Genomic DNA, 12,437 nt, shown 5'->3' with positions numbered 1-12,437 from the left:
AAAAAAAACAAGACTCAAAATACATATGGAAATGTCCTTGCAGCGCTTGTTTGCAAACATGAAATAACCGCAGTACTAGTGACAGCATGAAAGAAAAATTAAGCATGGAATGAATAAGATTTCCCAGAGAGAATGCAAGCATATCACACTAAATTGAACTGGCCAGGACAAGAATACTTTATAACTTACATCCTTCAATATAAGTTCAGTTAGACGCATCTGATCTGACATGCCGTTCTCTGTAACAATCTGCAAGGAAGATAAAAAAGATATAATAAATTTTTTTGGAAAACAAAACCTAGGAACAAATCCAACGCATCAACGACACTATTAATAAAGATGAAAAGATTTTCAGGGCACAAACATCTGTTGTAGTTCTGGAAGGCGCAACACAAATGGATTGAAATAGAGGACAACGAGAGGAAAAAAGGCAGTTCAAAACATTCGAGAAGAGAACACTTAAAAGTTAAAAGCGATGCCTTCATATTTACAAGTTGTTATGCATGTTCACCAGACGTGAGATATCAATAAAGAATAAGGGCAGTAGAATCGTAACCTTCAGTATTAAGGGAAGGGTAGTAAGCTCTACAGCAGGAAGCTCCCTCAACTCACTATTCAGGCTAGGGAATGGTTCACCTGCTTAATCAGAGATGATTACAAAATCAGAAGTTAATATAAAAAACTTGCAAGATGAAGACCGCATGCTTAAAAAAAAAAAACGATAATGCTTTTAAACAATATATATACACTAATATTGAAATGAAAACTTTGAAGCAAATTAGGATACAGTATAACAGATTAATAAGACAACAATCACGATTAGTAAGAAGAACAACTTCAACACCAAGCAAATGGTAAAACATATCTTCACATAATATTCTGAAATCCAAATGCTCCCAGATGCTAACCTAGCTAAGACCCTTGAATCGCTATTACAGGAAATGAACACACTCTACATTCATTTCCGTGACACAGAACAGAACATATAGAATAAGCTTATACTACTAAATAGAAGAAGCAAATCACGATTAACAAGGATCAAGATACTCCAGGAGAAAGTTCTTACTGTTCAGAGAGCTGACATACAAGTTTCGTTGCATAGTGCAGATCTGATCCCTGAATTTTCAAACACCACATTTACAGTCAAGACAATTGCAATATGTAAAAAAAAGAGGGAAGAGAAGAAAATAACAGGAGTACTTTCTTCACTAACCATACATAAGAGCAACCCGCAGTCTCTTGAAAGCTCAAAGCCAATTCTGTCGACCGCTCTGGATCTCTCCACGAGATTATTGTGTCTGTATATTGACACAAATACCACTTATTAGAAAGAAAAAAACAGGATATCAATCAAAGCTGATAAAACCCAAAGTCTACCTTCTTGCTTCCTGTAAATATCCTCAGTGTTGATGGGATGCACAAGCAACGTCTCGTTATCATCTTCATCGATTACACATAGACTGAGTTCTTCAGAACGCTGCAACATATAGCATTTTAATTAAGCTACAAGTCCTTAAAATATATTTACAGAATAGAGTTTAACTCAATTAGAATCAGAACATCACCTCCACGTAGTCGATGCTTACATGCCCAGTTCCTCTATCATCCCATTTACCATCTTCATTCAAATGATACACCTTCACTCTCTGAACAATCCGATACAATAGTGAATTTAAAGGGAAAGTTAAAAAAAAAAAAAACATTTGCTTCCTCTCTGAACATTTCCTTAATCGAGAAAAACCTAATTCGAATCAAGTGACCGAACAAGCAAAGCGAGAGAGCGAGAGCGAGAGACGCACCTGCATCGAATTGGAATTAGATTGTGGCTTATCCGGGGCGCCCATCACTGATTCCTCCACGTCCAGCACCAAATCGATCCGAGGAATTGATAATAGCGAGCGAAGCAAAGTTAGGGTTTTGGAGCAAGAGGAGGAAGGAGACGAATAAAAGGCGGGAGATTGAGCTCTCGAAAGGGGGCGAAATCAAATAGGAAACCCTAATTTACTATAAGGAGAATCAAAAGAACATTGAGATTCTCTCTCTCTCTCTCTCTCTCTCTCTAGCTTTTTAATTTCTGCGAAGGCCTTTCCCCAACCTTCGAAAGGCGACAGAAGAGAAGGGAGGAAAAGGAAACAAAAAAGAAATAAACAAAGCAGCGGAAAATATTATAATGGTTCATACGTTACGGAGAATATTCCGTTAATACCCTCAGTCACTATGGATATTTACTGAAGAGAGCCATCAAGCGCGAGGCAATACATTCCCACGCGCTCTCTTCCCGCGAATCTGCTCGCTGTCTTTAAAAATGACAGCCTGTGACGTAGAAGTTATGACGACCTCCAATCATATGGAGCCAGGTGGGATTTTGCTTATTTACGGTATGTGAGATTAGTGAAGTGTTATGGGCCTTATGGCTATTGTGATCAAGTATATACACACGTGAGTTTAGGTTGTTGGTGTTTTTCTTTCACGCAACAAAGTTGAATTTTTTGCCCACAAAAACCTTATTATCGATATTCAAGGAGCAGTTGTGCTCTGATCGTAACAACAGAATATCCTAACTAACAGAACACTCTAATCACTTGATCAAATTAATAATCTGAAGATATACCAATCCATAATTGATAGCAAAAATCAAACTTTATTGTAACTCAAAGAAGATATTTGTGATATGCACAGCCATACGAGTTTTTTTAACAAGCTACCAGTATATTCATGAAACGAGAACCTAACAAATGGGCGATGATCGATTCAAATGTCCCAGACATACATTTACAATACAGAACTATCATGATACAGAACATAACTTTAGATTACAGAACCCTATAAAAAATAACAAGCTAATGTCCGATATAATCCCTAAATATGATAGATACAGCCTCCCAGTTTTCAATTCAAGATAACATATGAACAATTGTGCAAAAACCAATCAAATAAAGAAACTCAAAACCATACGAAATGAAAATCCATGATATTAAATTGAAGGCCAGGATAACAGAGTACATAAACCTCACGCTTAAACATAATCAAACCAAACATAACGCGAAATGTAAATTGGTTCCCTTGTCTAAAACAGTCTTAATTTCATTAAAAAAAACCTCAAAACGTCACTCAGAGAGAATCAAAAGCTTAATCTTCAGTGGTGGCATTCTCGCCGCTCTTGACGTTGTGCTTCCTTGCGTACCTCTGGTTCCTCAAGAACTTAGGATCCATCTGTAATCATTTCAGCATAAAAAAAACAAATCAAACCGTGAAACAAAAATTCAAATCTAGAGAGTTTAAGTCTAAGCTTCTATAAAGACTAACCCCTCTGGTGGGAGTGTGACGGTGCCTCCTTGGCTTCTTGATTCCGTTCTTGTGGGCCTTAGCCGACTGGTTATGCGCCGTGTGATTCTTCGACTTGGCCATCTCTGTAAACAAACACTATTCAATCAAATCACGATCGGAACAACCGAAAGAAAGATGATATAATCGGCGCGGTAGAAGAAGAAGCTAACCTGAGTAAAATGGAAGAGAGACTAGAGAACTTGATCGGCTAGGGTTTCCCCAAAAAGATCATACGTATGAATTTATAGTTGAAAGTTAAAGTGCCCTAATAGATCAAATGGGCTTCAAAATATTTGGCCCGTTAAGAATCAAATAAAGCCCATCAAGTGTGTAAAAAAACCTTCTTTTAAAAAAAAAAAACAATCATTTTTCCACTTACGCTTCCCAAAATGGCTCTTGTTCAATCCGTAACTCTTTCTCGCCTCAACGTCCCCTTATCGCCGATTCTATCCACACTCCATGCTCCGTCGTCAATCCGTCGACCGCCGTTCTCATCCTCCACCGCCGGGAACTTGTCCTTCTCGCCGTTGACGCATCAGCGGAAGCTTCTGTGCCCTCCACCTCGCGGCAAGTTTGTTAGAGAAGATTATCTTGTGGTATACTGTCTTACTCCACTCTCGTGTCTCCTTATTGTTATATAAGAACAATGTGTAAGCTCTATGCAGCACTAGACTGCTAATTGCTCAGAATTGATATTTGCTTATTTTGAGAATCTGTGGATAACTAACTCTATGAGACTGACAACAAGTGGGAGATTCGCTGTTGGCTTAATGTTTTTTTTCGTGTTTTTATTGGTTTGACAGAAGAAATTATCAGCTGAAGAACTTCAAGAGCTGGTGAAAGGAGAGAGGAAGGTGCCGGTCATTGTTGATTTTTATGCCACGTGGTGTGGACCTTGTATCTTGATGGCCCAGGAACTTGAAATGGTACACATCGATTCTCATCCCTCACCTTCTTTGTTTCTTACGTATTCGGTATTCCCCATTTCATTTGCTTCTTTTTTTAGCCTCTAGTATGCTTATATTGTTACAAACGTTGGATTTTGCTACTCGTCATCTTTCATATTATCCTGAATCTTGAAATGGGTTGGTCAGTGAATTGTAGACTTGCTAGCTCAGCAAAGACTCTAAGGTAAGTTTTGAGAGCTCACTGGTTTTTTTTAAGGGAACTATGAAAAGGCATTGGGGGCATTCTTGATTTATCTATGGTCGGGTTTGGACATAGCTCAAGAGTTTAGATACTCTTCTCGTAAATCAAGTTTATTCTACCGTGTAGTGTTTGGTGAGTTTAATAGGAAAAAGCCATTTCCAGTCTTACATGTGTTTCTCCCCGTTCCTTATGGTAAAGATATCTTGTCGTGAACTTGGCGTGTTTCCATTTACAGAAGAAATTGTTCGAACTGTGTGTGGGATTGGAGTAACTCACTATATTCTTTAGATTCGTGTTAAATAGCTGTACTCTTTGGGAAAGATCATTGTCTCTATCTACTCGCTATTACTCTGCAAATATCTCGGGAGATTCATGTTAACTAGTTTTGCTATTTTTGAAACAGCTTGCAGTAGAGTATGAGAGCAATGCAATGATTGTGAAAGTTGATACAGATGATGAGTACGAGTTTGCACGCGACATGCAGGTAAACTCTTACTCTCTCACCTTCTATTTTTTTTTTCATGAGTCTCCTCTTAGTGTATCAATGTGAAAGCAAATCTTTAATATGCAGGTTCGGGGTTTGCCTACATTGTTATTCATCAGTCCTGACCCAAGCAAAGATGCAATCAGGACAGAAGGGCTAATCCCAATTCAGATGATGCGGGATATCATCGACAACGACATGTGAAGTCTTGTCCTGAAGAAACACTTTCTTGCTTTAGGATTGAAATAGTTATTTGGCTTTTTGAGGATGCGGTAAGAACGTCATCTAGTTTCATAAGAAAATTATAAACGAGATGAATATAGTAATCTAAGAATTTATATGTATCCAGTGTTATTTTCGGTTAAACCTTCAGAGCATAGGTGAAGCTGAAGATCTGAGCCGTTGATCTGGCACATTTAAATCACGGTTCAGTCCGGGTTAAGTTAATGTTTAATTTCTTAATTAATCAAAAACATTTCAGCGCCAATTCGATTGGCGCCCTTTCCTTTTCACCCAAATTATAACAAAAGAAAACTCCTCCCGGTTTTGCAGTTTGTTTAGGCGCCTAATTGGTCGGTACAGGGGTAGTTTCGTCATTTTCTACAGTAGGTTTTAGCCGGCCCAATTCAATTTTATAAAAATGGCGTTTGGTTTATAGATCTGATTCTTGTGGTGTTTGTTGGGTCGTTACTGTGAAAACAAAAAAAAAAAGAAAATATTACACCACAAGACAGTTTTCACTTTTTAATAACACTATAAGTCAGTTTATACTCCTCACACACTTTTGCTTCCCCCAATACACGCTTTTACATCTTCCAACTCACAAAATAATTGAAATCTAACTAAAGTCTAACTAAATATTAAAATATTATTTATTCATCTCACCATAGTTGCAGAAAATACAATAAACTCATATATATTGTGAATCTCAAGCTTGAAGCAACATAAATCTATGGTTGGTCGTCGTTTGCGAGTCTCTCCTAAACCACAACAACTCCATCGCGCCTTCATCCCCCACGGTGTTTCTGTCGACTACACCGCAGCTCATCCGCGTCCGTCAAACCCTCGATTACATCAACTTGATTTCATTTTAGATCCTCCACTATCTTGGCAGTCTCACCGATTTATGCTTCTCTTCCGTGATCCTCGTCAAACCAAATCTAAGTTTAATATATCGTTCTCTTTCGTTATGCTCTAAATTGAAGCTCATCAACAATGGCCAAATTTTAAATATTGCATTTTTAGTCCTTAAATTTCTCTTTTTTATAATTTGGTCACTAAGTTTTAAAATGTGCAGATTTTTCTTCAATATTTTCTCAGACTTTTAGATTGTGCAAATAAAGACGTATATGCACTAAAAATCTCTAAATGCATCTTAAAATTACATAAATGAACTTAATTAAGATGCTATAAACTATTATAATCATGTTATTAAATTATATGTCAACAAAGTTTTTTTTGTTACTAAATTATATTCCTCTTCACGATCAACTTGAAAATCAATTTCGTAATGCTTTATATAATGATAATTAAGAAATTTCATAGTTTACTGCCACTACATCTTTGAATGCAATCTATCTAATTTCCAAGTGCGTATACATGTAGTGCACACATGTACATAAGTTGACCAAAAAAAAATGTACACATGTACACTAATAGTTATAAACAATTATGCAGTATGTATCCATGTAAATCAAACAAAAAAATGTATCTTAACGTTGTATTCTACTTGTATTGTACATGGCTTTAATAATATCTTAACGTTGTATTCTACCCAATTTCCAAGTATTGTACACATGTACACTACCATATATGTTGTACACATTGACACCTTCAATTTTAATATACACATGTACACTAATAGTTATAAACAATTATGCAAGTATGTATCTAGGTAAATCAAACAATTTTTTTTATCTTAAGATCGTATCTACTTGTACATCGCTTTAATAATGTACTCATGTACACTCGTAAATATATACACATGTATATATATAATTTTTTTGTACACATGTACACATGTATATATGTAATCTTTATGTACACATGTTCACATACATGACCAATAGTAAATTTTGATTATCATGATTATCAAATTATTTTAAGCGTTAAATTTACTAATCAAAAATTTGTGTCTACGTGATTTGTAGTTACAAATATTTTGCAAAAAAAAAACATTAAAATCATGTCACATTATTTAGGAGCATGGTGGTATTTTATGATTTTAATGGTTCTTAATAACATTTTTGTTCATTTACCTCGATTATGTGTGTATCTAGGTGTTTATTACATTTTCCTACATATTTACGTATTGTGGGGGCTGGTTTGTACAATCTAAAAGTTTGGGCTGAAATTGAGGAGAAATCTACACATTTAAAGATTTTGTGCCAAATTAAGAAGAATACAAAAGTACAAGGATCTAAGTTGCAAAAACGAAATTTGGACAGAACTCCTCGGCTTCAGAGATGTGGATGAGACGGAACGACGGCAGAAGCAAAAATGAAACGGAGGACGACGCCGAGTAGAGCTTTGAGACGAGGCTTGGCTGCAGAGATGTGCTGGTCTGTCGAAGTTCTCGTCGGGCTTCAGAGATGTGCGGTTCCGTTGGAGATCTCGTCGGACTTGTTCTGGGCGTCAAGCTATTGTCGGAGTACAACGGAGATGAATTGCAGAGAACGACGTCGAGGAGGAAGATGTTCTGATGATTTCGCGGCGACGAAGGAAAAGACAAACCGCTACGGCTTCTGCTCGAGCTTGGCTGAAGTTCATCGATGGTGACGGAGGAGGGCCAAAAAGTACGGCGAAGAAGAACTGCAGCATAGATGATATGATGCATCCACCATGGATTGAGATACCGAAAAAATGAAATGTGAAGAAGAAGTTTTTAATTTTAATTTTTTGTTTGTTCGTTTCAAATAAAAATAATAATCAACTTAATAAGATGGTAGGACCATTTTAGTTAGATGAATGACTTTAATTGTAATGGTTTGGTTTTTAGTTACAAAAAACTACCCCACTAGCAGAAACTGTCTTAGAATGTAAATAAAACTTGAAAACTGACCTGCAGTGTAAAAAACTCAAAAAAAAATATCTCTGCTTCTCTTCTGACACTCCCTCGCTACTCTCTGTCTCCATTTTTTTTCAAATTCTTTGTTTTTTCTGATCTCTCTCTTGTCTTTGAGAATTCATCGCGATCTTCTCCAGCTCCTTCAGACAACTTCACCTGTCTGATTTTTTTGAAAATCCTCCCCGATCTGCTGTTCGATTCAGACATTTTAACCGAAGTTGGGAGAATGCTAGATCACACCGAGAAAGTGAGTGATCTGATTATATCTTCTTGGTTTACTTTCTAGTGATCGGTTTAGTTTTAACCGCAATTTTCTTTGAGTGTAGATCTTCGATTCAGAAGCCATGACAACCAAGTTCACATCCGTAGATGCAACTGAAGAAATCAGCAGCAGCAGTGATGGAGGAGGAGGTACGATCAACGAGAAGAAGAGTTGCGCCATTTGCGGTACTAGCAAAACCCCTCTTTGGCGTGGGGGTCCCACCGGCCCCAAGGTTTAGACTCTTCTTGATCTTCACCTAACCTCGATTTCGATCCGATCCGATCTGATCTGATCTGTTTGGTTTGTGTTATGTAGTCGCTATGTAACGCATGCGGGATCAGGAACAAGAAGAAGAAAAGTACTGTTAGATCGGAAGTTAAGAAGAAGAAGAAGAAGCAGAGTTCCAAGATTGGTGACTCGTTGAAGCAGAGATTGATGGAGTTGGGGAGAGAAGTTATGATGCAGAGGAAGAAGAAGCTAGGCGAGGAAGAGCAAGCTGCTGTGTTACTCATGGCTCTTTCGTATGCTTCTTCTGTTTATGCTTAAACGTATCTCTCGATCTCATCGATTTGAGTTTAAATAATTAATTAATTTTTAGTATGTTTTTCAGAGAGTATTAGCTAACGAATTAGTTTGTGATTTTTGTTTTGTCTTGTTTAATTAACTTATTATCTGAATTTTTTTGTATTTGGTTTATGTGATATGTGGTAGAAAACCGAAAGATCAAGAATCAATATGATTTTTTCAGTCTTGTTATAACATTTTTTAGTTGCATTTTTTTCTGAAAGTTTTGTCTTTATTAGGACAAAAATGGTGATGGTCTATCTGTCAATCACTTGAGAGTGTAATGTTCAAATTTGCCGCTTCATTTCTAGTGAAACCTTTAAAACAACCAAAACTTTTTGCCTTCTACATAGTTTCCCTCGTTAATTTGATATTAGTTTGGAACCAAAGACTAATATCAAAGTTTTTTTCTTGTATTACAAAAAAAAAATTTGGAACCAAAGACTTTGTAGTTTGACTTGCATGGTACTGTTTGTTGATCCAATCATTTGAAATATAAATTCGAGTTGGAATTTTAAAGATTGTAAGTTGTAACCTACAAGGCTACAACACAATTTCTTTGAAGAGGAAGAGGAACAACTAGCAACTTGACGCAAGTGTGAAATATATGAATTTTCACATATGGGCCCAAATGGCCCGGAACCAATGCAATAAAGGATGCAAGACGAATTTGAAATATAACCTCATACTTATCAGTTATCACGTGATTCGTCAAGGGTTCGACTCTTTGTTCCAATTGTGCCTACACAATCCTTCTCAGGCCTTTGAATTACCGACCCAATTCGTCGTCATAGTGGATCCACCACTTCGCAAAGAGGCTTAGAAACTGACAGAAACGTGTTTAATCTAGTAAACTATAAATTAGTCACTAATAATTGTACCAGTTTACCATATAAATTTGTTATAGACTAATGATAAACGTGACATTTTATTTTCTCGGACAGAACTTCGTGGTAGACCAACGCCACCCAAGTGTGAATTATATAATATACAACGAAAAACCTCTTTAATTATATACTCTGGTCCATTGCAAACCAAACCGCGTGAACAACTTGCTAACTAATTGGTGCAAAACTATAAATAAGAATAAAACTTGAGGGTCTAACAGTAAATATTATGTTGCCTTTTTTTGACAATGTTGTCTTCTTACAGAAGCTGAAGTTCGGTAATAAAGTCTAGCTTCCACTCTCTCTCCATCTCCTTCCATTGTTCTCTCCATCTCCTTCCTCTCTCTCTCTCTCTCCGTCCTTCTAGGGTTTCGTTCATTTCATCACATTCAATTTTTTTTGCTCCTTTCATCTCAATTCTTCTCTGTTTTATTTATCTTTTGTAACAATCAGAGGAGAATGGATTCCAGTTCATGGATCAATCATCCTTCCGTTATTTCATCGAGACGATGTCAATCCAGATCAGGTTCTTACATATTTTTTGTTGTTTACGGATCCTGTTTTATTTTTTGGCTTCTTCGTGAGATTGATTGGTTTTGGGGGGCAGATTTGTATATAGGTGGAGGATACGAGGATCTCGAAGGAGAAGACGAATCTAAGTCGGAGTTTATCTGCCCGTTTTGCGCAGATGTTTTTGATATTGTAGGGCTATGTTGTCACATTGATGAAGAGCATCCTGTTGAGGCCAAGAACGGGGTAAAATTAACGAATCATTAATCAAACCCTTCTTTTAAAATGTTACGTCTTCGGAGACAGGATGTGTCTGATTCTTAGGTTTGATCTTGTCTTTGTTCAGATATTACAAAAAGTTTGGTTTCCTTTTAGAAAGTTTGAAGCTTTGCTTGAAATTGAAAATGTTGGCTTTTATGTTCTGTTTTTTTTTTAAGTTCCGTCTTTGGAGACAGGATCTGTCTGAATCGTAGGTTTGATCTTGTCTTTAGCTTTAGCTTTGTTCAGATGCTACAAAAAAAAATTGGTTTCCTTATAGAAAGTTGGAGGCTTTGCAGCCTTTGCTTGAAATTGAAAATGTTGGCTTTATGTTGTGTTCTTTTAAATGTTACGTCTTTGGAGACAGGATCTGTCTAATTCTTAGGTTTGATCATGTCTTTAGCTTTAGCTTTGTTCAGAGGTTACAAAAAAAAGTTTGGTCTCTTTTTAGAAAGTTCCAATCGTTGCTTGAAATTGAGAATGTTAGCTTTATGTTCTGTTCTTTAAAATGTTACGTCTTTGGAGACAAGATCTGTCTGTTTCTTTAGGTTTGATCATGTCTTTAGCTTTATATTTGTTCAGATGTTACAAAAAGTTTGGTTTCCTTTTAGAAAGTTCCAAGCTTTGCTTGAAACTGAAACTGTTGTGGCTTTATGTTGTGTTCTTTAAAATGTTACGTCTTTGGAGACAGGACCTGTCTGATTCTTAGGTTTGTTCTTGTCTTTTTAGCTTTGGCTTTGTTCAGATGTTACAAAAACTTTGGTCTCCTTATAGAAAGTTAGAAGCTTTGCTTGAAATTGAAAATGTTGGCTTTATGTTCTGTTCTTAGTTTCCTCTTGTTTCTTCTTATCAGATGAGCCCATTTGAATCCAATCTTGGAATATTTCTTTAAATTGAGTGTTCTTCATTAGCTGGTAATCAGTAAATTAGTGATCTTTCATGGATCACGATGCTACTCTTTGAAGAGTTACTTATCTGTTTTTTTTTCCTCCCAGGTCTGTCCTGTATGCACAAAGAGGGTGGGATTAGATATCGTCGGCCATATAACAACGCAACATGCGAACTTCTTTAAGATATCCTTTTAACTTTTGATGTCTTGATGCTTTGTTCTGTAGTACGTAACGTAATCGTTTGGTTTACAAGTTAAAGAGTGAATGTGTTTCTTTCCTTGACGAGAGATTCTACGTGCAGCGAAGGAGAAGGTTGAGAAAAGGTGGATACGGCTCAGCTTATCTCGCCTTGAAAAAAGAGCTACGTGAAGCGAACTTACAGTCTCTTCTCGGTGGATCTACACGTTTCACTTCTTCAACCAATTTAGATTCTGATCCGTTGCTGTCATCCTTTATGTTTAGTTCTCCTTCAACCAAATCTGTTACACCTGTTGTAGAAGGAACCTCAGCTACAAAACTCTCGCTAAAGGAATCTCTCAAAAGGTATTTTGGATATATGTATTGACCTTCTGCTCCCAAGGAAGCATACAATATGGCTTCTTTCTCACTTGGTTTCTGACATTTGTTTGTGCAGAGAGATTCAAGAAGCTCCACTTTCAGGTGAAGATCAAGAGAAGTCTAAAAAGAGCGAGTTCGTGCGAGGTTTGTTGTTGTCAACCATGCTTGGAGTTGGAGACAGTTTCTAAATTTACGGTATAGACATTGCCTTGTTGTCGAGATATGCATGCGAGAGTGAGTAATCTGAGGTTAGAATTGTTAAGAGATGTCTCAGTGTATGATGGAAAAGCTTGTAAGTTAAGTTGATGCAGAGTGAAATCCATATATTATACCCTTGAGACTTTCATCGATTCAAATAAATGAGAGTTGGATTTTTTTTTTTTTCTTTCTCTGCCCTCACTTTACAAAGATGATACGTCAGACTCAGACGACTTATAAGTTATAACTAGAAGATGACATGAAACCACTGAATCTGTACATA

At 36.7% G+C, this 12,437-nt stretch overlaps 5 protein-coding genes across 5 annotated transcripts; 3 read left to right on the top strand and 2 right to left on the bottom strand.

Moving 5' to 3' along the window:
• Window positions 1-75: 75 nt before the first annotated feature.
• Window positions 76-2,137, bottom strand: LOC125602531 (serine/threonine-protein phosphatase 4 regulatory subunit 3-like). Its single transcript, XM_048774128.1, has 7 exons — window positions 1,800-2,137; window positions 1,566-1,646; window positions 1,378-1,477; window positions 1,214-1,298; window positions 1,067-1,116; window positions 557-636; window positions 76-249 (listed from the first exon to the last, which is right to left on the bottom strand). The coding sequence occupies exons 1-7, from the start codon at window positions 1,842-1,844 to the stop codon at window positions 76-78; spliced, it is 615 nt and encodes a 204-aa protein (XP_048630085.1). The 5' UTR covers window positions 1,845-2,137.
• An 815-nt stretch (window positions 2,138-2,952) lies between these two features.
• On the bottom strand, window positions 2,953-3,644 carry LOC125602529 (60S ribosomal protein L29-1). The gene is made up of 3 exons (XM_048774126.1): window positions 3,498-3,644; window positions 3,307-3,410; window positions 2,953-3,213 (listed from the first exon to the last, which is right to left on the bottom strand). Exons 2-3 carry the CDS (start codon window positions 3,406-3,408, stop codon window positions 3,130-3,132), a joined length of 186 nt encoding a protein of 61 aa, XP_048630083.1. The 5' UTR covers window positions 3,409-3,410; window positions 3,498-3,644; the 3' UTR covers window positions 2,953-3,129.
• A 26-nt stretch (window positions 3,645-3,670) lies between these two features.
• On the top strand, window positions 3,671-5,326 carry LOC106346112 (thioredoxin-like protein CITRX, chloroplastic). Its single transcript, XM_048774125.1, has 4 exons — window positions 3,671-3,923; window positions 4,131-4,253; window positions 4,880-4,960; window positions 5,048-5,326. Exons 1-4 carry the CDS (start codon window positions 3,717-3,719, stop codon window positions 5,162-5,164), a joined length of 528 nt encoding a protein of 175 aa, XP_048630082.1. The 5' UTR covers window positions 3,671-3,716; the 3' UTR covers window positions 5,165-5,326.
• Window positions 5,327-7,268: 1,942 nt separating this feature from the next.
• LOC106346114 (GATA transcription factor 15) lies at window positions 7,269-9,050 on the top strand. The gene is made up of 3 exons (XM_013785368.3): window positions 7,269-8,274; window positions 8,354-8,521; window positions 8,605-9,050. The coding sequence occupies exons 1-3, from the start codon at window positions 8,254-8,256 to the stop codon at window positions 8,833-8,835; spliced, it is 420 nt and encodes a 139-aa protein (XP_013640822.2). The 5' UTR covers window positions 7,269-8,253; the 3' UTR covers window positions 8,836-9,050.
• Window positions 9,051-9,998: 948 nt separating this feature from the next.
• Window positions 9,999-12,335, top strand: LOC106346110 (protein DEHYDRATION-INDUCED 19 homolog 4). Its single transcript, XM_013785364.3, has 5 exons — window positions 9,999-10,266; window positions 10,348-10,496; window positions 11,504-11,581; window positions 11,694-11,941; window positions 12,033-12,335. The coding sequence occupies exons 1-5, from the start codon at window positions 10,200-10,202 to the stop codon at window positions 12,142-12,144; spliced, it is 654 nt and encodes a 217-aa protein (XP_013640818.2). The 5' UTR covers window positions 9,999-10,199; the 3' UTR covers window positions 12,145-12,335.
• The last annotated feature ends 102 nt before the right edge of the window (window positions 12,336-12,437 follow it).

Source organism: Brassica napus, unplaced genomic scaffold (assembly GCF_020379485.1).
Source record: "Brassica napus cultivar Da-Ae unplaced genomic scaffold, Da-Ae ScsIHWf_2889;HRSCAF=3673, whole genome shotgun sequence".
In the NCBI taxonomy this organism is placed as follows: domain Eukaryota; kingdom Viridiplantae; phylum Streptophyta; class Magnoliopsida; order Brassicales; family Brassicaceae; genus Brassica; species Brassica napus.
This window is presented reverse-complemented; position numbering and strand designations above follow the sequence as displayed.

Bases quoted from the DNA above. Each gene is read 5' to 3' on its own strand.
- LOC125602529 (XM_048774126.1), bottom strand. From the start codon at position 3,408: ATGGCCAAGTCGAAGAATCACACGGCGCATAACCAGTCGGCTAAGGCC. The intron at 3,214-3,306 runs GTTAGTCTTTAT...AAATGATTACAG, and splicing joins GTCACACTCCCACCAGAGGG to ATGGATCCTAAGTTCTTGAG.
- LOC106346112 (XM_048774125.1), top strand. From the start codon at position 3,717: ATGGCTCTTGTTCAATCCGTAACTCTTTCTCGCCTCAACGTCCCCTTA. The intron at 3,924-4,130 runs GTATACTGTCTT...TTGGTTTGACAG, and splicing joins TTAGAGAAGATTATCTTGTG to AAGAAATTATCAGCTGAAGA. The intron at 4,254-4,879 runs GTACACATCGAT...TTTTTGAAACAG, and splicing joins TGGCCCAGGAACTTGAAATG to CTTGCAGTAGAGTATGAGAG.
- LOC106346114 (XM_013785368.3), top strand. From the start codon at position 8,254: ATGCTAGATCACACCGAGAAA. The intron at 8,275-8,353 runs GTGAGTGATCTG...CTTTGAGTGTAG, and splicing joins TGCTAGATCACACCGAGAAA to ATCTTCGATTCAGAAGCCAT. The intron at 8,522-8,604 runs GTTTAGACTCTT...TGTGTTATGTAG, and splicing joins GGGGTCCCACCGGCCCCAAG to TCGCTATGTAACGCATGCGG.
- LOC106346110 (XM_013785364.3), top strand. From the start codon at position 10,200: ATGGATTCCAGTTCATGGATCAATCATCCTTCCGTTATTTCATCGAGA. The intron at 11,582-11,693 runs ATATCCTTTTAA...GAGAGATTCTAC, and splicing joins AACATGCGAACTTCTTTAAG to GTGCAGCGAAGGAGAAGGTT. The intron at 11,942-12,032 runs GTATTTTGGATA...TTGTTTGTGCAG, and splicing joins CTAAAGGAATCTCTCAAAAG to AGAGATTCAAGAAGCTCCAC.
- LOC125602531 (XM_048774128.1), bottom strand. From the start codon at position 1,844: ATGGGCGCCCCGGATAAGCCACAATCTAATTCCAATTCGATGCAG. The intron at 1,647-1,799 runs GTGCGTCTCTCG...CGGATTGTTCAG, and splicing joins CTAATTCCAATTCGATGCAG to AGAGTGAAGGTGTATCATTT. The intron at 250-556 runs GTTACGATTCTA...TCTTCCTTGCAG, and splicing joins CCCTTCCCTTAATACTGAAG to ATTGTTACAGAGAACGGCAT.